This window comes from Alligator sinensis, unplaced genomic scaffold (assembly GCF_000455745.1).
Source record: "Alligator sinensis unplaced genomic scaffold, ASM45574v1 scaffold675_1, whole genome shotgun sequence".
Classification (NCBI taxonomy): domain Eukaryota; kingdom Metazoa; phylum Chordata; order Crocodylia; family Alligatoridae; genus Alligator; species Alligator sinensis.
The window spans coordinates 382,288-403,663 of NW_005842594.1; the positions used below are offsets into that span (position 1 = coordinate 382,288).

Here is a 21,376-nt window from a genome sequence, read left to right on the forward strand (position 1 = left end):
GAGTACTCAGACACTCACCCAACATAGCATTCAAGCATGCAGTTCACTCTAACCATATGAGTAGTCCCACTGGTGTCACAAGGGCTGCCTTGAAGCTCAGGTCTAGAACTGCCCCTACCTTGGTATGGCTCCTCAGGGCTTCTACACAGGTACAAGCTTCTACCCCTAACCAGTGAGGAAGGGCTTGTTCTCCTGTTAGCTGCTTGAATGTCACTCCCATTGCCTTTGGTAGAACTGTAACCCATGGCTAGAAGGAGAATATGGCTTGGAATGTCATGCCAAAGGTGAAGGGGACAGAGTGAGTGGATATCAAATTCCATCCTTGAATATGTCCTAGACACTACCTTATTCGGGCAGAGTATGGCCTGGAATGGGGAGCAGCAGTGGTGACTGAAAGAAAAAAAGTTATATCTTATGTAAAAATGAGTTCTTCCCCACTCAACAGGGCATGAGGCTCAGGAAGTAATACCACCATCCAGGTGCCAGGTTTCATCCTGGTGTGGATTGATAATTTTTTGCAGGCTATGTCCAGTGCAGATGCTCTCTCTGATGCTTTCTCTTACTGCAGCTTTATCAGCCTCTCAATCTCCGTGTGGCCTTAATAGGCCTGGAAGTCTGGAATGACAGAGACAGGATCACTGTGAGTCCCAACCCAGACACCACGCTGGAAAATTTCCTTCTCTGGCGAGATACTCACCTGATAAAGAGGAAGAAGCATGACAATGCACAGCTGATAACGTAAGTGCTGCTCTTATACTGCCCACATGAATAATTCACTGGCTGCATGGGCATGGCTGAGCACTGTGCATTCACATATTACAGAATCTGATGCTGTACAAACACCAAGACATATCAGTGCAGGCATGCTGTGAATGCCCTCAGCCCTGACTTCACACAGCTTGCCAGCACATGCAGCCTTCCAAGAATGTGACATGTCCCTTTAAAGTAACAGGAACACTCATGGGCAAGAATTTCTACATATGCTGTAAGCCTGAGCTCTCTGACTTTAAGGAACTGTAAAAGTATCATGTGTCCGTGCAGGGCCCTTCCAGCCCAGTATCCGGTGTCTAGCATGAGCTGGTACCAGCTACTTCAAAAGAAGACCTAAGAGTAACTTCAAAGGGTTACTTGGGGAAACTTGCTTTTGGGGGAAGAAGTGTTCTCTATACCTCTGTTAACATGGGCTTGGCTTCTGCCTTATAGCAGATCTCTCAAATTGTGGGAATAGCATTGGGGAGAATTTAGGGCAGGGGTGGGCAAAATGCAGCCCGTGGGCCAGATGCGGCCCGCCAGACCATTCTATCTGGCCCGCGGGGCCCCTAAAATATTTAGAAAATCAATAGTTATCTGCCCCTGGCTGCCTGTCATGTGGTCCTCAATGGCTTGCCAAAACTCAGTAAGCAGCCCTCCACCCAAAATAATTGCCCGCCCCTGATTTAGAGGTTCTGGGCTTGCAGGGGGTTGCTGGCATATTTGATGGTACCAGGAACAGCTAGGATAGACTATGGGCAGCTGGAGGGTGCTATGGTAGATTTGTTTTACTGGATGAGCTAATGATGTTGAGAGAACTGTGAATGTGGCATAGATAGGATTGTAGATGATAGGATGTGTTTGAAGGACACAGTACCACACCATCACCATTCTGTTTCTTCTCTCAAGCATAGCCAGGAGTGACTGTGAAGGTCACATGTCAGCAAAGAGAAGGAGAGAGGACAGGATTTGTTCTCTCCCTGCACACTGGCTCCATGGACCTTGGTGTGCTTTGCCATAGCCAATACTTTGTGTATTCTTGTGAACTGTGTTACCAAGAGCAGGGTAGGTTCTGGGTTTACATTAGGTTCTGTATCAAAGCTTGAAACTTTCTGTGTTTTGCAGTCACTTCCTTGATCCCAAGCATGTGGAACAGCATATCCTGTGCTGTGCTACTGGGAATATATGTGGCCTCACCATACAAAATCCCCGGACTGGTCTTGGATGCTGATCATCATTTTACGAGAACTGTTCTTTTTTACAGAGGGATAGACTTCCAGGGAACCACTGTAGGGCTTGCTAAGAAGTTTGCCATGTGCACCAGGAACTCAGGAGGAGTGAATCAGGTGTGTCTTGCTAACAGCTTTCTTTCTAAACAAGACGGGAGGCACAGTAGTAATTCACAGAGCTGAGGTATATATCAGACAGCCTTTGCTGGCAAACACCCTGCCCTCTGCTTTTGTCTGATTATTCCCATCCTAAACTTGGATCCCTACTACTCTTAAGCCAGTTCCTGTTTCACTTACTGGGTGTCTGAATGGTACCTTAGGCACCTAAGTGCCATTCTATTCTACCCTGCACAAGTCCCTGAAAATCATCTGCAAAGCATACCATCATCTGAGCCTTAAGACTGAGTCTCAAAAAAGCAGTGAAGAGAAGGAGGATCACCCACTTTTGGTATTAACAGTTTTTCATGGACTTTAGCAAGTTGAAATAGGATCACATTTAGGTACCTAAGTGTACTCATGTACCTAATTGTTAGGATAGAATATGGAACCTAATGTTTTCCAATCAAAAGGAAGACTGTCTGCATTTTGCCTTCTTGAGAGTAAGTGGCATATGTTCACATAGTCATGGAGAGTCTGCCTCCATCCTTCTCTATCCATAGGCCTCTTTTTGCAAGATCAGGGGAATTAGGAAGGCCAAATCCTGCCCAGATGACATAATCCAGCAAGATGCCTGACCTAAACTCTTATGGCTTATGTCTGTACTCAGATGCCTATGAGCTGCTTCTCTTGGCTTTGGCCAAAATTGGCCCTGGTGGCACTTTGTTTCCTCACCATTGATGTCCTGATAGGAATGAGTTACATGGTAGGTGAGGGTGGGTTCCCATGGTTAGTCACTCTCTTTGAATGTTCTCCTCAGCTCCTTCACCATGTCTGCTCTATTCCCCCAGTCCCTAGGAAGTGAGCTCTTGATAGCTGAAATTGTTGTGGAAGAACAATGTTATTCCATGTTTCCTGGAAGTAGCTGACTCCTGAATTTGGGGTCACCCAGTGCACCTGTGTAGCCTGCTTTCAAAAGAATCGCTGTAACTAGAGGTGCACCAACACATCATTCCATATTGTATCAGCACTGATAAGAGGAAAATTGACATTATCAGCAATCGGCTTTTTTTGACTGTTGTGACCGATAACGTTGCTGATAAATGCTGTGTGCATGTGTGCAGCTGCAGCATGCATGCGACCAGCTTGGCAGCATGAAGAGCAGCATCCAGCTGGTAAATCTGTTAGGGTGAAGGGGCATGGAGGAGGGAAGGCATGTGTGGGGTGGGGGGGCAGATCAAAGCCCCTACGGTGAGAGAGGGAGTGGGGCTGGAGCTGGGTAGGCACTGCCCAGCTCGGGGCGAGGTGGGGGGTGTGGCACAGGCGCAAGTGGCTTATCAAGGGGGTGGGGGGTGGCTCCTGCCACTGTGCAAACCCCCAGGGGAGGCATGGGGGGGCATGTGCCCCCCATCTGTGCACGGGGTGAAGGTGGGCTGCTGCTGCTGGCTGGGGCCAGGGCCAGCACCAGGCACTTCCAGGGCTGGGCCAGGGCCACTCTCAGGGCAGGCGGTGGCTCTGGAAGGCGGGGCTACGGGGGGGCTAGAGCCATAGTACCCTCTGATCCCCCTCCCCCCCCCAGTGCTGCCACTGCCCGCCCCAAGTATAGTTCCGGCCTGTGGGAAAAACCCAACTCTAGCCCACAGTGGCAGCCCACTCGCCCTATGCACAGATCTGTGGGGCATATGCCCCCTGTGCCTCTCCCGGGGGTGTGTGCAGTGGTGGCAGCCACCCTCCCTCCTGCACCCTGGACAATACGCTTGTGGCTCTGTCCCACAACCAGCCCTGGCTGGGCAGCGCCTGCCCCAGTCCCAGCCCAGCCCCACACCCTTCCTCACCATGGGGGCCTTGATCTTCCCCCCCACACCTTTTCCCTCCCCTTCGTCCCTTCCCCCCAAAAGACTTACCAGCTGAATGCTGCTTTCTAAGCTGCTGGGCTGCATATAGGCAATCAGATGTGGCGCAATAATAAACGGCCATCGGTATTGGCCCTAAAATCTGTATCAGTGTGCCCCTAACTATAACCATTTTGTTTAAGACCCTTAAGACCCTGAAGTCAGTGGAACTTCACACACACATACAGAGGTTGTAGGACTGTACCTGTAAAGCTTTAACCTTTGTTTAGCCCTGTATGTTAGCTTCAACGCATGAATTGCACACAGAGTTTAAAGTTGGGAAAAAATAACATGGAAGCATTTTAGTGTCATCTGACTTTCATCCTTCTTATTATTGCATAGGACCATAGCATGAATCCTATTGGGGCTGCATCAACCATGGCTCATGAGATGGGACACAATCTAGGAATGTCTCATGATGAAGACATTGATGGCTGCAGGTGCATGGCCCCCAAAACTGATGGAGGATGTGTTATGGCAGCAAGTGTTGGGTAAGCAGAAGAGAATTGCTAGGGGCCTCATCATGCAGCGATTGAACCCAATAGGCCAATGTCACCGTAGATTAGGAGGTTGCTCCCACTGAAATTGTTGACCTAAGTGAGAACAGATCAACTCCTCGTGGTTATTTACTGCTCTAACAGTGAGTTTTTTGCTTTTTGAGGTGGAGTGGGCAAAGGTCAGGTTGGGTTGGTGAATGTGAAGGTTTTGGAGCTTTTACTTGGAAAGTGCTGCTCACAATAGTGTCTATTTTTCTTTCTCTTCAGCATAATTTACCCAAAGTACTTCAGCAGCTGTAGCACAAGTGACCTGCAGACATTTCTCAGTGACCCCAGAACTAGCTGCTTGCTGAATGTCCCCAAGGCTGATGAGTTGTATGGCGGGCCTGTCTGCGGGAACCAGTTCATAGAGCGAGGGGAGCAGTGTGACTGTGGAACACCCAAGGTACTTTAACTCCCAGTGGAAGATTTCAAATGGGGGAAAGCAACAGAAGTGCGAGTTCTATATGACACCCAGTTGTTCTGCCCTGTGTATTTGTTAACCTGAGTCAGGAAGCTGGTTCTTTTGCCACAAGCAGGTCAGCTGACCACCCAGATATTGCAAGTTCTGATGAATAATACTTCCTTCCTGCGCTTTGTCATTCAATGTTGCATATATTCTGGTTAAAAGTAACCTGTGAAATATGTCTGTTATCTTAGACTCGCATCCCTTTGTTTTGTTTCTTTATAGGGGAAGCAGAGGACCTGAAGGTCTGTTTAATGTAATAAAGGGTTGTATCTGCTTCTTTCTACCTCAGAAATGCCAAGGCTGCCTCTCCCCAGGTCTGCTTGATGTTTTTTTGGAGGGTTCCAAATATGTATGCTGATTCTGATTGATGTATTACACAGTTCCTACAGGCCACAGCTGAGATCTGGCTCCCAGTGTGCCAGGTGCTGCACAGAAATTGAGAGAGAAAGACTGCTCTGTTTTTTAGAGCTCTGACCAAAGCAGTGTGGCACAAGATAGAGGAGGATAAGGTGCACAGGAAAGGAAGCATAGGAAAATGTGACATTGACAATGACAGGAGAAGCATTTGTTTAGGTTGGCTTTAATTTAGATTTTTGGTACAAAAATCCTCTTCTCCCAACTGGCTGGAAAGTGTAGAGTGGGAGGAACAGGATGTCAACTGGGCACCCCTCACTACAGATGGGTATGGGCTAAGACCTCAAACCTTAATTAAAGGAACAGGGTGCTGAATCCTTCCCTACAGCCCTAAAGGGTGCCATTTATCCTGGTATTTATAGCAGCAGCAGCATCTGTTCTCATAGCAAATATTTCACTGTTTTCTGTATGTAGAAACAAGCAATACCAGCATAAAGTTCTTCTTAGTTCAATGACTGCATTTACACTAGTGATTGCATGGATTTAACAACCTTGATTTCCAAACTGGTATAATTACATTGATTCAGAAAATGTACATGGGCCTGCCTGAGAAAGCCCTAAAGAGCATGCCCTCCTTATTTCCCTTTGAATGTCCTCTTTAGATGACAGATCTGCTTCGGGAAAATAACTAAAGTTAGCTAAGCAGTAACAAAATACTGATTTGCTAATCTATTTATGTGTAAAAGTGCTGAGTTTATGCTGCTGTCATTTGTGGGGTCATATATATCATATACATGGGTGAGTGTTGAGTTTAAATTTATGAAAGTGGTCAGAAATGCCCCATGTTTCCTGTTTAGTAGGACTGAGTTTCATCCAGTAATTTGAACCAGAAAGCATGTTATTAACTATTCGTTATTCTCTAGTTTTAAAAGTTGAAATTCTTCCATATGCTTGAGATCACTGGTCACACCCCTTGACTAATGCAGAGGAAGTAGCTGAAGCAAATACTTTGCTAATAGCTCTTCAGCTGAACATGGTTTGTGAGAATTCACTGGGTAGTTCTGAGAAATCATTAAGAAATCTTTGGCAGCCTGAGTTGATTAAAAATGCTACATCATAGATGGACAAAAAAAACTGCCTACATAACAACTGTTTTTCATGATAACTAGTTCAACAGTCTGTAAAACTTGGAAATGGACTATCATTCTTTTAAATTCATTTTAATATAATTTTAGCAGTAGTATATCTAGGAGAGGAATCACATATTTCTAGGGAATGGAGAAGTGGATTGTAAAATTGTTTTACTGGGTATTTCACAAGGAGTAGAGGATGCTCAACATATTAATAGGGTCATGATTGCAATGCCAGCTTTGTGGACGCAAGACACTTTTATCACAAATGTCTGTTTTCAGATGTGTGTTTTTTTTGTGAATTAAGCATCCTTTGGACTGTAATTTCCATCATGTTTCTTAAATTCAAAGTTGAAAGGTGCTAGCATTCCATGTGGTCAAGGAAGAGTTAGCCCTGCATGGAAAGCAATGTATTTTACCAGTCAGGGCCAGGACCTTTGTCTATTGGCAGAAGTCTGTTTAAGCCACCTGATTTTGAGTGTTAGAAATCTACCTCATTCTTACACAGGCTGCCATTTTGCCCTTGCATTTTAATAGTATTCCAAAGTGAATTTTCCTAACTCACTGCTGGTATAGCACAGCAAAGCCTGCTTCTGTCCACTGTGGCCGGGGAAATCACACGGGCATCACGACAGCACCTACACAATGGGAATGGGAGATACAAATTCAATACCAGGTTTGCACACTCAGGAACTTTCAAGCAAGTGAATCTGCAGTTGGAGACTCATCCCTGGTGCACACAGAAATTGTTCTGAGTTCAGTATTGTTCAGTATTTTCATTAATGACTCGGAGGATGGAAGTGGACCAGATCCTATTTATCTTTTACACAAGTGGTAATTACATAGCAGCTTTTGGTGATTATGCTTGGTTTGGGATTCTGTTTCCATCTATGACAGAACCCCTGTCCCTGTGCCTGCATACCTGCCAGAATTAAAATGGAGGAGGAGAGGCTTCCCAGCTCTTTGCCCAATAGCCTCGTGTTTACAGTGCCTGTGCAGGGAGCAGGAGACACAGGTTCTGGACACCCTTCACACAGAGTGGTTTGAATCTGCATTTCTTGCTTTTCAGCAAAGTGCCTACCCCCAACAGGCTAGGTATTGCCCAGGGTACTCTCCAGCCCTCCTCTTAAACTTGGCCCACTGGGCAGCCAAGCAGGGAGGCCAGGAAGAAGTAAATGAGCTGAAAGGTATGTGGTTCAATAAAGGAACGCTAGCTTGGAAGGGAGGGGGCCCTGAGCCCAGTGGGACAAAAACTTTCCCTATGATGTTTATCAATTGATTAGAAGAAGCCCGCAGACTTGTTTCAAGGTATAAGAACTGAGCAGTGCATAGCCTATGGTCTTGTGGCTGGAGCACTTTGCTAGGAAGCAGAGATGTAGTTCAAACCTACTCTGGATGAGGGGAACCTAGAAACTGGGTCTCTTGCTCCTTGTGCAGCTACCCTAACCACTGCATCTTGAATGAAAGGGTGGGAGAGCTGTCCTCCTCCATCTAATGCTTACTAGTTGTGACTAAAGAGTCAGGACTTATTTGGAGCTTAGTGATTCTGTTCCTCTTGGGCAGGTACCTGGCCTGGGTGCAGCCTCAGTAAGTTTGCAGGTAGCACAAACCTAAAACAGTTTGGAGGACAGGATTTGGATTCAAAGTTACCTTAATAAACTGGAAAAAATGGCATGCCAAATCATGAAATTCAATAAGGGTAAGTTTAAAGTACTGCACTTAGGATGGGAAAAAATCAAATACACAGATATGAAATGGGGGATAATTGATTAAACTGTGATACTGCAGGAAAGGACATAGAAGTTATAGTGGATCATAAGATGAATAGGACTCAACAAGGTAATATTGTTGCAAATAAAGCTAACAGCGTACTGAAATGTATGAGGTAAGACTCAGAATCCCACTGAATGGTGCAGGACTTTGTCCTGTAATTGGATCTGCCTCTAAGGTAGCTGTGGCACACTGGTGGCCACTCTAAGCCCATTTCTCACTCGGTCTCAAAAGAATACTGCCCTATACTTGCCTGCCATGCCGAGATGGTAGATAATATAAATTTGGGAGACAGACCTCAGATAACCAAAGTGAGCCTTTAGTTGCCTCACTGTGCCCTGCTTATCATCATACCACCTTGGTCTGGACCAGTCTTTAAGTAGAGGTGTCGCACACCAATTGTCCTCTGTCAGAGCACTCTCTCTTTGGTCCCCAACTAACAGTTCTTGTTCCAGGCTCTTAGTTACCACCCTTGCATTCAGGCCCCTCACTCATGGGCCTAAAGTCTCCTGCCCTAAGTTGACTAAACAAACTTGCAGTGCCTTCCCCAGGCTCCCACAGTGGTCTTTGTGCTCACCATCAGCCACTCCCATGCCTTGCAGCTAAACACAAACAGCATCATTAACACAGTAACTAACTCATCTGAAGGTAGTGTAACAGGCAAATAAAATCCCTCCACTACAAGGTGGCTCTCGTCCTTGCCAGCTGCTCAGGATTGTCTTACAACAGGGGTGGGCAAAATGCGGGCTACATACGGCCCGCCAGGCCAGTCTATCAGGCCCGTGGGGACCCTAAAAATTTAGAAACTTAATATTTATCTGCCCCTGGCTGCCTCTCATGCAGCCCTCAATGGCTTGCCAAAACCCAATAAGCAGCCCACCCCTGTCTTATAGCCTGCAGCTAGTGGTTTCTGTTCAGCAGTCTTCACATTTGCCTCTTGATAACTCCTTTCTCCTCTGTCTCTAGGCCATAATAACTCTCCATCCTAGAAGCCAGGCTTATATAGCCTTTTGGGTCCATCCTTTCTGGTCACCTGCCTTCCTTTTGTGACAAGGCCCAAGGACTCTTCATCAAGCCATCTGCAATGCCCATCTCTATCCTTTCTACCCTTCAAGTGTTTGAAAACTGTAATCAGTTCCCCCTCCATTCTTCTCTTCTCCAGACTAAATAACTCTGCTTCTTTCAACCTTTCCTCATAAGACTTGCCTTGCAATCCCCTAATAATTTTTGTTGCTCTGCTTTGGACTTTTTCCAAAATGTCCATATTCTTCTTGAAGTGTGGGGCCCGAAAGAACTCCAAGTGAGTCTTCACCAGTGCTGAATAGAGTGGAAGAATCACTTCCTTTGATTAGCAAGTGACATTCCTGTTAATACAACCAAGTTTGCTGTTAGCTTTTTTTGCAACAAGAGCACACTGTTGGCTCATATTTACCTTATGGTCCCCAGATCCTTCTCTGCAGTACTGCAGCCTAGCCGGTCATTCCCCAGTCTGTATTTAAGCATGCAATTTTTCTGTCCCAAGTACAGGATATTGCATTTGTCCTTGCTGAATCTTATCTGGTTAATAGCAGACCATTTTCCCAGTCTACCCAGGTCATTCTGGATTCTAGCCCTACTTTCTAGAGTATCTGCAAATCCACTCAACTTGGTGTCCACAGATTTGCTGAGTACGCACTTAATCACATCATCCAAGTTATTAATGAAGATGTTAATACCAGATCCAGGACAGACCCCTGGGAAACCCCATTTGATGCATTCTCCCAAATAGACACTGAGCAATTGGCAACAAATAGGGGCAGCTACCAGACAATGAGCACAGTTGGCAGCAAAGACAGGGAAGCAGACAAACAGCCTAGAGTACGGCAGACACTGAGCCGCTGAGTACAATGAACCACCAATTATGTATCCACCTTACAGTACTTTTGTCTAGTCAGTATTTCCTTAGCTTGTTAATGAGAATGTTGTGAGAGACGGTGTCAAAAGCCTTATTAATGTGAAGGTATATCACGTCCACTGCTCTCCGCCATCTACAGATACTGTTACTTTATCATAGAAGGAAATTGGGTTGGTCAGGCATGACTTGCTCTTGGGAAATCCATGCTGGCTGATCACCTTGTTCTCCCTTGAGTGCTTCACAGTGGATTCCTTGAGGACCTTCAGCCATGATCTTTCTAAGGTATTGAGGTCAGGCTGACTAGTCTCTAGTTCTTCAGACCCTCCTTCTTCCTTTTCATAAAGATGGACACTATATTTGCCTTTTTCCAGTCATTTGGTATCTCATCCAACCTCCATGAGTTCTCAGAAAGGATAGCCGGTGGATCTTGGCTAGTTCCTCATCTAGTTCCTTCACTACCTTAGGGTGTAACCCATCCAGTCCTGCTAACTTGAAACCATCTAGCTTCTCTAAGTAATCCCTAACCTGTTCTGCCTTATTCTAGGCTGTTTGTCTGCTTCCCTGTCTTTGCTGCCAACTGTGCTCATTGTCTGGTAGCTGCCCCTATTTGTGAAGACTGAAGTAAAAAAGACATTAAATTCTTCAGCCTTCTCTGCATCATCCATAGCTGGATTGCCTTCTGTATTCCACAAGAGACCTTTTGTTTCTCTGGTCTTCCTCTTATTTTTTACATATTTATAGAATCCCTTTTTACTGACTTGTATGTCCCTCGCCAGCTGCATCTCAGTTTGTGCCTTCACCTTCCTAATTTTCTCCCTGTGTGTCCATTTGATGCTCTTATACTCTTCCCTAGTACTATGACCAAGTTTTCACTTTCTGTAGGATTCCTTTTTGCATGTCAGCTCATCAAAGAGATTGTCATCTAGCCAGAAATCTTGTTGCACTTCCCATTCTTCCGTTGCAATAGAATGACTTACTCCTGTGCCCTTAATGTGGCCTCCTTAAAGTGCATCCTGGACTCATTTTCCCCTCAGACTTGCCTCACAGGGGATCCTGCCCACCAGTTGCCTGAGTTTGTTAAAAGTCTGCTTTTCTGAAGCCCAGTATTCCTATGCTGCTGCTCTCCTTCCTTCCTCCCCTTAGGATCTTTGGGCACCTGTACGCATGCTAGACATGTGCTCCGACATGTGCTGATTAGCACGCATCAGATCAGATTTGATTAATTGGGTCTGCTGGAGCATGTTAATTAATACGCTTCAGCAGCCTCTGCATTATGTCTATTTAGCATTCTACATTTCAAAATGGTGGCGGGGGTGCTTCAACTAAATCTAGTTGAATAAGCTTTAGTTCAAGTATCCCTACCACCATTTTGAAGCATGGGGCACTGAATACACATGTGGTGGTTGAGAACCACTGTGTTCTCAAAAGGTTGAGCCACTTTGTTAGTTGTTTTGAATCTGGGCTTTCCAGGTTTGCATTGAGATCCTTGAACTTCTGAGTCTGAAAATCAGTCCAGGGCAGCCAGTCTGTAAAGCACAAAACTACATTCTAGGCCTGAAGGTTAGCCAGTCTAAAGGAGCAGTATGAAGTCATCAAAGAATTACAAAAAGGATGTTTTCCAGATGCTCCCACCAGGGCATTATTTTACTGTTTATCAGTTCACAGACGCCCCATTTGTGATGGCGTGGGGTCAGGGAGGGGGGTGCTAACGCACTACATTCTGTTCTTGTCGCCGCCTTCCTGGTGGGTCTGAGATTCTGTCATTCTACTTCTATAAAACAGGGAGAACAACACTTTTCCTGCACCAGAGAGCAAAAGTAGTGTAGAAGACCTGTGTGGAACTAGACTGTCCACATTTCCATAATCAAAAGTTAACAACAAACTTTTGTGTGAGTAGGAATATGGCATGAGTGTAATTAACACAGTGTATGACCAGCCATGGGCTATTCTCCTCCAGCAGGAGTCAGCAACATATGGCAAACCTTGAGGCCTTTGCCTGTGCCCATGCCCGTGTCCACTCCAGGGCTGGGAAGCAAGAAGCAGTGCTAGGGCTGAGCAGCTTTAAGCTGTGCCAGGGCTTCTGCTGCTTCTCCCTATTCCTTGCACCCCCATCCCTCTCTCCCAGCTCCAGTCCAACACAACCTGGGTGGTTTCAGCAGCACATCAGTGACGGGATTTCTTTGCATCCTCATCAAAGCCAGGCAGCTGGGAGCTCTGCATACATTGCCACCGCTTCCTCCACCCTCCAGCTCCCTGGGTGGAGTGCTTGGAGTGCAGGTGCAGCTGCCAGCCAGTGGGAAGTTGTGCAAACTGCATCTGTGCTGCCGCTGCTTCTCCCACGCTCATCCAGTTGTGGTACAGGCAACATCCTGCACTGGGGTCAGGCAACATCCTGCTGTAGAGTGGTGAGAAGGGGCGTGGGGAGAAGCATGGATCAACAGCAGCATGGATCTAGTTTGCCAATATCTGGTCCTGGCACAGCTCCCTGCTGGCTGAAAGCTGTGCCTATGCCACAGCCAGGGTGTAGGGGGCTGGGAGAAGCAGCAGCAGTGCACAGTCTGGATCCATGGCTATTGGGAACACACAAGGCCCTGTCTGACCAGACTTCTTTGCAATCAGCAGAAGTGAGGTAGTTGTGCCCCATAGTGGCAATAGACATTGGGATGGATTCAAAACCCTTTTCCAGGCAGTGCCCTTGATGGGTTTCAAAGTATTCTAGGAGGTGTGTTGGTCACTTGCTGTTCACTGTGCCACTGCCATGCCCTTTATATCTACTCTTTAATACCAATGTGATGTGTTTGTCTCAGGAATGCCGGGATCCCTGCTGCAATGCTACCACCTGCCAACTCAGCGAGGGAGCAGAGTGCGCTCATGGAGAATGCTGTCATCAGTGCAAGGTAGAACACAACTGCTAGGAGCTACCATGGGAGAGCACAGACACCTGACAAAGGCCTTATTCAGTCAGGGAAAAAGTGCAAAAAATGAGACAGGTCCTTTCTTTTCTAGCAGTGAAAATACCCATCCCAGGGGATACATTTCTCACATTTCATGGCTAATTCATGGTTTCAAAATGAGCTGTAAATGCTGAAAAACTGAACTTGTTAGAAGATCAGTTAAGAATTTATACTGTGGATGGTTTGGGCTTGAGAGCAGGTCTAGGGGCAGGACTAAGTAGCAGTGCAGAAATACTCTGAGGTATTCAGAGATCAGCAACCATGCCTGATTTCTCAAGTAATCCCTGACCAAGCCTGAAGAACCACTCTGAGGTCAGCTGATGCTTTTACATGCATGGGTCTCAAAGTGTGCTAGTCGGTTTGCTAGTTTGTTGGTTGACTTCTAGTTCTTTCCAGCTTTTTTGTCTGACAGTGAGTATAACCTAGATAAATATAGGTTGGTCAGCCCAACAGCATGGAGTAACTGGTGAAATCGATATAAGTTGTGTCAAATAAATATTTTTATATGTTGTTGAATTTACAAGTTTGTCTCATAAAAAGAATTGGGCTGATCAAATTTTGAATTCTGAAAGGTCTTTGAATTAGTCCTGTCTGATGTTCTGATAAAAAAACAATCACTGTACAAAATCAGTGTAACCCTTATAAACGAGCTTAAAAAGTAAATTTAAATACCATATCATTGCCCTTTGTTTCTAGTGGGGTGACACAGGGCCCCAATCTGTTGAAAGATGTTTGGTAGTCAATATCTTTTTATACAGTCTGAAAGAAAATATAAAATAAGTTTTGGTAGACATTTTTGATGACACAAAATCAGCAAAGTAATAAATAATGATGGGGACAGGACAGTTATACAGATCAACCTAGATTTCCCTCAGGCCCAGCTTGCAGTCTGATCGTAAGTGAACATGTGTTCATTGGTTTCCTCTGTGCCTGAGAGAGGGCACCGAGGTGAGCCTGGAGTAGCCTCAGTGACAGTTCACACTTGCATCAACACTTCTCTGGCTGCCTGAAGCCACTTGCCATGCTCTCAACTCCTTGCCTGCAGTGTCGGGGGGATTACTTAGGAAGGCTCCTCAGTGTCATTTTCTAAAAAGAAGCCTTTTTCTAGTGAAGGGAGGTCATAATCGAGGGTCAGCAGTGAAGCTAGACTCAGCCCTTTTCACACTGACCAGTCAGCAAGCCAAAAATGTGTAAAGCAAGGACAGCCTAGTTCTGTTGGGCCTGGCTGACCTAGTTTTCCTTGGGGCCTTCCTTGTGTTTGCCAAGGTGAAGGCTGCTGGAGTGCTGTGCCGTACCAGCAAGAACAGCTGCGATCTACCTGAATACTGCACTGGCCATGAACCTGAGTGTCCAGAAGATGTCTTCCAAGAAAATGGCATCTCATGCCAGAATGGAAATGGCTACTGTTACAATGGGGCTTGTCCCTCACACCTTGAGCACTGCCGCATACTCTGGGGTGCAGGTAATTCATCTTCCTTTGCACGCTTCCTTAGTTCCGTGTTTGCAGACAGTGCTTACACTGAGAACCCCCGTGTAGTGCTGTCTGCAGCTGCCTAAGATGCATTACCCATCTTTCTCACTGGCCACATACCTACCTGTGAATGGTCCTTGGCAGGATGTTCACTGATACACTCTTACTCATAACCCAGCTGAGCCCATGGCAATGGCAGTAGCTCAACACCTATTTACACCCAACTACCAATATAGTACTGAGAAGCCTAAACTGGGCTCCCAGTTTCAAAGGCTTGGCTTCTCTTTGTTTCAGATCATGACTCCATGGTAAGCATACGATGCCTGGTAGTTTATCCCTCAAGCATACTCTACTAGTACAGGCAGGTTGCCTCCTAAAGTAGAAGCAGTGTGCCTCCATCTGTGCCCTGCTTTGGGCTGGATAATTAACTCTGCTGAGTGCCAGTGCCAGTTTTCTTGTCCCCATGCTGATTAGTCTACCCAAAACACTGACTGGATGCTGCCACACTGGTTCTGGTTTACAAGGCACACTACCCAGAAGAGTACAGCATGCTTGAGGTCACTGTTGCTAAGGATGATGCGGTTACTGTGTAGATTAAGGGTTAATACCATACAGGCCACAGAACCATTGGTTCTCAGCCACAGAGCTGTGGGTCTTTGCACACACTGGGCAGGGTGAAGGGAGCTTTGCCTGTGCCATAGCTGGTGGTGGGGAAAAGCAATGGCAGCAGCTGGGTCCGGCCCACCTCAGACCCAAGCTGGGTTGTTCCGGCCCATCACTCCAAAACCTTACCAATGACTGGGTTAGGCATAGCTTTAATTTTCCTACCACACAGCGTTGAGATTGGGTACCCAAGATCAGACACACACGGGTTCACTGCCACTCCAGAAAAGTTTGGCCCTAACATGGCCTTAATGTCCGCAGGCATGATTCAAGTTTGGAAGCATGCCGGTGAGCACACTTGGGGGTCCCCATCTGAGGCTGCTCTAACCATTTGTTTCCTCTGTCTATGAGACAGGGCACTGCGGTAATCCTGGAGCAGCACCACTGACATGTTTCTGGGATTGGAGTATGCCTGTGGGCGTAGGCGGCAGGGTCTGTTGGCCCTGCCATAGTTTGAACCCACTCCAACAACTTAGGCAAGACCAAAATTCATAAAGAGCTTTGAGGTTTCAGATGGAAGGTGCTGGAGAAAGGTGTTACCTAATCACTGACAGAGCATACCTTGGACTCAGAATTGCCTGGTGGCAATTTGTTAGGCAGGGGGGTGTTTGGGAAGCCTGGAAACACCTAGTCAATAGAGGGGGCAGTCAGGGGACTTGGTGGTACCATGTGGGCAGTTTGGGGCTCAGGGATGTTTGGTACGTTGAGAGGGGCTGACGGAGGAGGATAGTTCGGGGGTGGATGGTGTAATAAGAGGACTCTTAAGGGGGCCTGGAGGTGCCTTGTAGGGGGAATCAGCAGGGTGTAAAGATGCTTGGTGGGGTGAGCCGTCGTGGGGCTTGCAGGCGTCTAATGTGGGAAAGGACAGCTGGTGGCCTAGCGTAATTGGAGGCTGTGGAGGTTCTTTGCCTTTGTGTTACCCTCATGTAAGAGCCCTTTTCTGTGTTTCTGCAGCTGCCCAGGTGGCCCCTGATGTCTGCTTCCAGTACAACAGCCATCAGAATCAGTACGTGCACTGTGTGACTGAGTCTGGGAAAAAACCCTGCCTCCCCAAGTAAGGAGCTGAGCACTTAGTGTCATGGGTGCATGTGACTTTGCTAGTATATGTGCATACATGAGCTGACCTACCTTTGAGAGAGAGTGCGCATACTTATAGGTGCATGTATTTTTGTGCGACTATTCATGCAAGGATGAGTGGGCAAGCATTTGTGAGAGAGTGCACATGTGTGTGTTCATACACATGTGTGAGCATGCATTCTTTCATGAGATAGGGCATATATACACATATACATGTAGAGTCTTCTGGGTTTCGAGTTTTCTGGGGTTCTAGTCCTTCGGTGTTTCAGGTGGTTGAAGCTCCAGCTCCCCTAAAACTGTTTTCTTTAGGCCAGAGCTGGAAAGGCCTGTCTAAAACATGCTATACAGTGTTCAGAGGCAACAATCCAGTGATTTTTCACCAGCACTTAACTCATCCTGTAGCTAAAGGCAGAGGTGCTGTCCTAGCCATTGGCATTGATTGGGGGATGCAAGGCTCTAGTTTGCCCTGGTTGTGATATGCCATCCTTAGAGTAGGAGGAGATCCCAACATACCCATTCCTTCCTTTGCCTTCTCTTTGAGGGATGTTAAGTGTGGCACACTGCACTGCATGAATGGGAATGATAACCCTACCATAGGAGGTCGCTTCCGTACTTTGTCATTTGGAGGGGTGACATGCAAAACAGCAATCGCTGATGAGGATGACAATGAAATGGTGACAAACCTCATGGTGGTGCCAACAGGCACCAAATGTGGAGAGGAAATGGTGAGTACACAGGGCCGGCTGATGTTTTGTTCCTTCATTGGAGCTGCTAATGTCTGCTGGGCTTTGGGAACCTGGGGAAGGGTTTCCAAGGGACCTGCCAGACAGGATGTGGAGGCAGACCTACAGCAAAGAGCTGAAGGAGTGGCAGAGCTGCTATCTGCACTGAGACTGCCCTGTGCTTTTGTCAGGATGAAGCAGGTGGTGGGTAATGATTTCAGGGCAGGTCTTCACGCAGGGTGCTGAAAATGTTGTGCCTTCTGGTTTCAGGTCTGCTATGCTGGGCGCTGTCAGAACCTCCTGATTTATGGTGCCAAAAACTGCTCTGCCAAATGCAACAATCATGGGGTATGTTCAGGCCATGATGCTGCATAGGCCCTGGGAAGTAGCATTTTCCCTGGTTATGAGAGTCATACAGGGGGCTGGTGTGGCTTCCATTGCCATGATGCACTGGGCTTCCTCTGATGGAGCTGGAGCAAAATGAGGGACTGTTTTAGAAGCAGGATTCCCTGTAGGAGAGGGCCTGCTTTGTTCCATGCACGTCCCCAGCACCTGCAAGAGGGTTAACAGAGGAGGTAAGTGAGGCTGATGAGGGGACTCTGCCTTGCATCCCCATGTGAGCCTGCGGCCCCTGGTTGAGCCGCTACTATGGCAGTTAAGAAGGTGGTTGGCCTCCCTCAACCCTGTTCTGTGCTGAGGACAACTCCCTCCCTATCCCCCTTCTGTGCTCAGGCTGCAGAAATAACTAGTTATGTCACTAGAAGGGCAGTCCTCAACCAGAGTGGCACTGTCAAATTCAGAAAAGTTATGGAGGGTGCCTTGAGTGTAAAAAGGGTTGAGAACAACTAGACTAAGGTGTCTTATTTTATGTTGTCCCTACCTACCATTCATTCCCACACAGCACATGCTCACCAGGCAGCCACTGAGGGGCTTCATGGAGTCTGTGTGAAAACTGGCCCCATTCCCTGAAACAGTGTCCACTGCATTTTGCTTTTCTCAGCACATTCAGCCTCAGAAAAGTCAGTCAGGGCATATATTCATTGTAGTCAGATGCCCCTGGGATTCCTAGGGTATGTTGTGTCATGGAGGAACGTGGCTTAAGCTGGGTGGCAGCATTTTGTAGCACAGTTCAGAAGAATGTCCTGCTTTTGTTGTGAGAGGAGAGAGAGTTCCAGAATAGAGTATTTGGGGAGTGCTGACAGATGCAGATGCAAGGCTATGGGATTGTCCCAAACTTGGAAGCAGGCTGGGGCTGAGTAGTAGCACTTGGGACAGAACAGCATCACAAGCTATAGCATTTCACACAGACAGGCATTGTCTGGGGTTCATTCCCCTGTGATATCAGGAAACATGGATCCTGTTGTTTCAGTGTCTGGGTATTATTGGGTAGTAACTGTGATCCTGAGGCCAGGACAAAAATGCAGTGCTAACCATAAGTCCAAATCTTCACTCTTGCTCAGGAGAGCCAGGTTGCTGCTGACTCTGATGGGTATGTGACTTGAGTAGGAGTTGTAGGATTGGGCCCAATACTACTGTTCGTGAAACGTGATCAGAAAGTCTGAGTTCCTGCACTTGGCCCCTAACCCTGCCAGATTTAATTTCAGGTTTGCAATCACAAGAGGGAATGCCACTGTGAACCCGGCTGGGCACCACCCTACTGTGATCGAAAGCTGTCAGAGATTGCATCAGGTATGGCATGGGCTGTAGTTCCTGGGGAAGGGAGTGGGGTTACCCAGAGGATAGAACTATGGAAGGGAAAGGTAGGGCCCTAGAGAGGTTTGATGTCCTCTCTGTGAGACTGGACAGGCTGAACTACTCATTCCTGGGTATGTGCTGGATAAACAAAGGCTTCACCCTCTTCCCTAATTTCAGGGGTGTGCTCCTTCTTCTACAGTTTGCAGCATACCCTGGGCTCCCCAACAAGAGCAGAGGAGGAATAAGCCAAAGCCTGCAGAGCACTGTGGTCACAGTAAAGGGACGACTTATATCCTGATCACTTCCTCTCTGTTTCAACAGGCAGAAGTAGTATAATTGTTGCGGTCGTGCTGACAGTGGTGGTACTATTGGCTGTTCTGATTGTTGGAGGCCTAGTGTTTTTCAAAGGCCATGGGAAGAAATACTTCCAGAAGGGGTAAGACTTGCTGCTGCTATATGCCCACCAGTGCACAGACCCCATGCAGGGGGCTAGCTTCTAGATTCAAAAGGACATTCAGCATCCAGAACCCAGGATGATATTCTGCACAGAATGCTTGGACAGACAGGTGGAAAGGCTGATTAGATATCATTGATTGACCTCTCCCACCAGGCCACTGGTATTAGTAGTTGTGCTCATTTTCAGATATCCAGCTGCTTATTTGAGCCCCAGAGAATAATATTCTCTGTTTGCAGACAAGTGACCTCAGGCTGCCATACCTATGGAACGCCTCCGAGGTCTGAGAAGGAACACAGTCCTCTGTGACCATTCACTGTTTGGCCTTTTGTGTGGCAACATCTGTCATTCACAGAGCCCCTGCTTGGTTTCTGATGAGTAACCAAGGGGTGAAAACCTCTGTGACCAAATCTCCTGCACCAAGCCTCTCCAGATACTTGCTGTCCCCCTACAGACTCTCCTTTCCCATATCTCCCCTTCTACCTGCTGTTGGTGGGTGGTTACTGGATTGTTTCTAGAAAGAGACTGAGAAATACCATAATGTTATATCATACAGGACAGGATATAAGCTACACAAGCACTGTGTCCAGGAGGACCCTGGAGCATGGGGTACTTGCAGGTACTCATGAATCCCCATCTGGTAGACTCAGTTTTCAATGAAGCCAACCATGCTGACCCATAAAAAGCAAGCACTTGTAGAGCAAACCATGTCCTTCTCACACTCCATGCATTAGGCAAGTTCCAGCATGCCCTTACACTGCCATCAGCATTGCCCAGTTGCATGGACTTTTCCTACCCACTGTGCTTTTGCCAATAGAGGGACAGGTGCAGGCAGCCAGGTGCCCAGAACTGCTCTTTAGATAGGAAGGGGATAGATGGGGATCTCTAGGACAAGGGCTTGAGCGGGGTGTCAGCTCCAGAGTACATGCTGGATGTGTGCTCATTCACCCAAGGACTGAAAGCATTGTGGTGACACCTGTGTCGTATGAGAGGCCCTATCTGGGGCTGAGAGCAGGGCAAATTAGGCTTCTCTGGGTATGAAAGCCCCTCTTTTGTGCTAGAAAGACCCAGTGAAGAAGCTCACTCACCCAACTTGAAAGGCCTGGTGGAGTCTCTTTCCCACTAACTCTACAGAGCTCAGTGGTGCTCTATTCTGATGTGCATCAAGGCTGCTTGAGAGAAGCTAGGGGATCGGGAGCTATACCAGCCTCAGCTGGACAAACAGCATATGCTGTTTGAATATCTTATGTTCTTCTTCCACCTTGCTCCATTCTTCACCCAGTTTCTCAATGTGTGGCATGAACTGTGGTCATTGCAGAGGGACCAAAATGGTTGAATAGGGCCTCTGGGCATCATAGTATTACAATGCACAAAGATGAGGTTTTTAGGGTTTCACTGGATCAACAGACGGTAGTAATAAGTATTCCACTCTCATCACTATAAAAGTAGTAGCTCAGTGGAGGGCATGCCTGCTACAGGACTGAGATTGTCTGAGAAAGTCTCTTAGCACCCCTGGGCTGAACAGTGCCTAAGCATCTCCTGTGGTTCACAATAGAGTCACAAGGTGACAAAGTCATGATGTTCCATGAAAGGAGAGGCTTGGTGGTATATGTGCTTCTCTGGGTGTAGAAGCAGCAGAGAGATCAGGCAGTGTTCTGCAGATGCTGCTCTGACTGATCATCATATGACTCATGACAGACACTCAAACAACTCGACAGCCCTTTCAGATACAAACCTGCTTGTGCAATTCTGTGACTTTTCTGCAGTAAGGTAAGTTTCTAGGAAGAGACTGAGAAGTCTCTTAATATCATACTCCACAGGGCAGGACACAAGCCACACTGTGCCCTATTACTGGGGACAGGCCCTGCATCCAAGTGTTGGGGATGGAACAGACTGGCATGTGATATGGCTGAAGGAGCTGTTCCATGCAAAATCCTTAGGGCCTTTCCCTCCTAACCTGGGAAATCCACCTAAGTTTCTGCCTAAAGAGGGAAGATAGGAAAGACAGTCAAAATAATGAGTCATTTTGGAGCTGGGTGTGGAGGAAAATGAGCAGATCTTCCCTGTTACACAAATACTGCTGTCAGCAGTGACCTTGCTGGGTAAGAGTCAGTGGGAGAGAAAGGCAGTTTGCTGAATAATCCATTTTAACTTCCCTATTCTGCTGCTCTTTTCTTTTAAAATAATTTCTAAAAATAATCAGAAATTTTGGGCAGCCTG

The 21,376-nt window shown here is 47.0% G+C and overlaps 1 protein-coding gene across 3 annotated transcripts in view; it reads left to right on the forward strand.

The window, feature by feature from the left end:
- Positions 1 to 21,376, forward strand: part of ADAM8 (ADAM metallopeptidase domain 8) — a 57,846-nt gene that overhangs the window by 23,029 nt on the left and 13,441 nt on the right. For 2 of the 3 annotated variants that reach the window (XM_025214679.1, XM_025214680.1), the window contains 11 exons: positions 569 to 738; positions 2,015 to 2,096; positions 4,310 to 4,458; positions 4,732 to 4,909; positions 12,928 to 13,017; positions 14,341 to 14,536; positions 16,163 to 16,262; positions 16,827 to 17,010; positions 17,278 to 17,355; positions 18,612 to 18,696; positions 19,024 to 19,138. In XM_025214679.1, coding sequence (XP_025070464.1) covers positions 569 to 738; positions 2,015 to 2,096; positions 4,310 to 4,458; positions 4,732 to 4,909; positions 12,928 to 13,017; positions 14,341 to 14,536; positions 16,163 to 16,262; positions 16,827 to 17,010; positions 17,278 to 17,355; positions 18,612 to 18,696; positions 19,024 to 19,138 — 1,427 coding nt within the window. The remainder of the gene's footprint in view (positions 1 to 568; positions 739 to 2,014; positions 2,097 to 4,309; positions 4,459 to 4,731; positions 4,910 to 12,927; positions 13,018 to 14,340; positions 14,537 to 16,162; positions 16,263 to 16,826; positions 17,011 to 17,277; positions 17,356 to 18,611; positions 18,697 to 19,023; positions 19,139 to 21,376) is intronic. The other variant, XM_025214681.1, reaches the window with a different exon arrangement.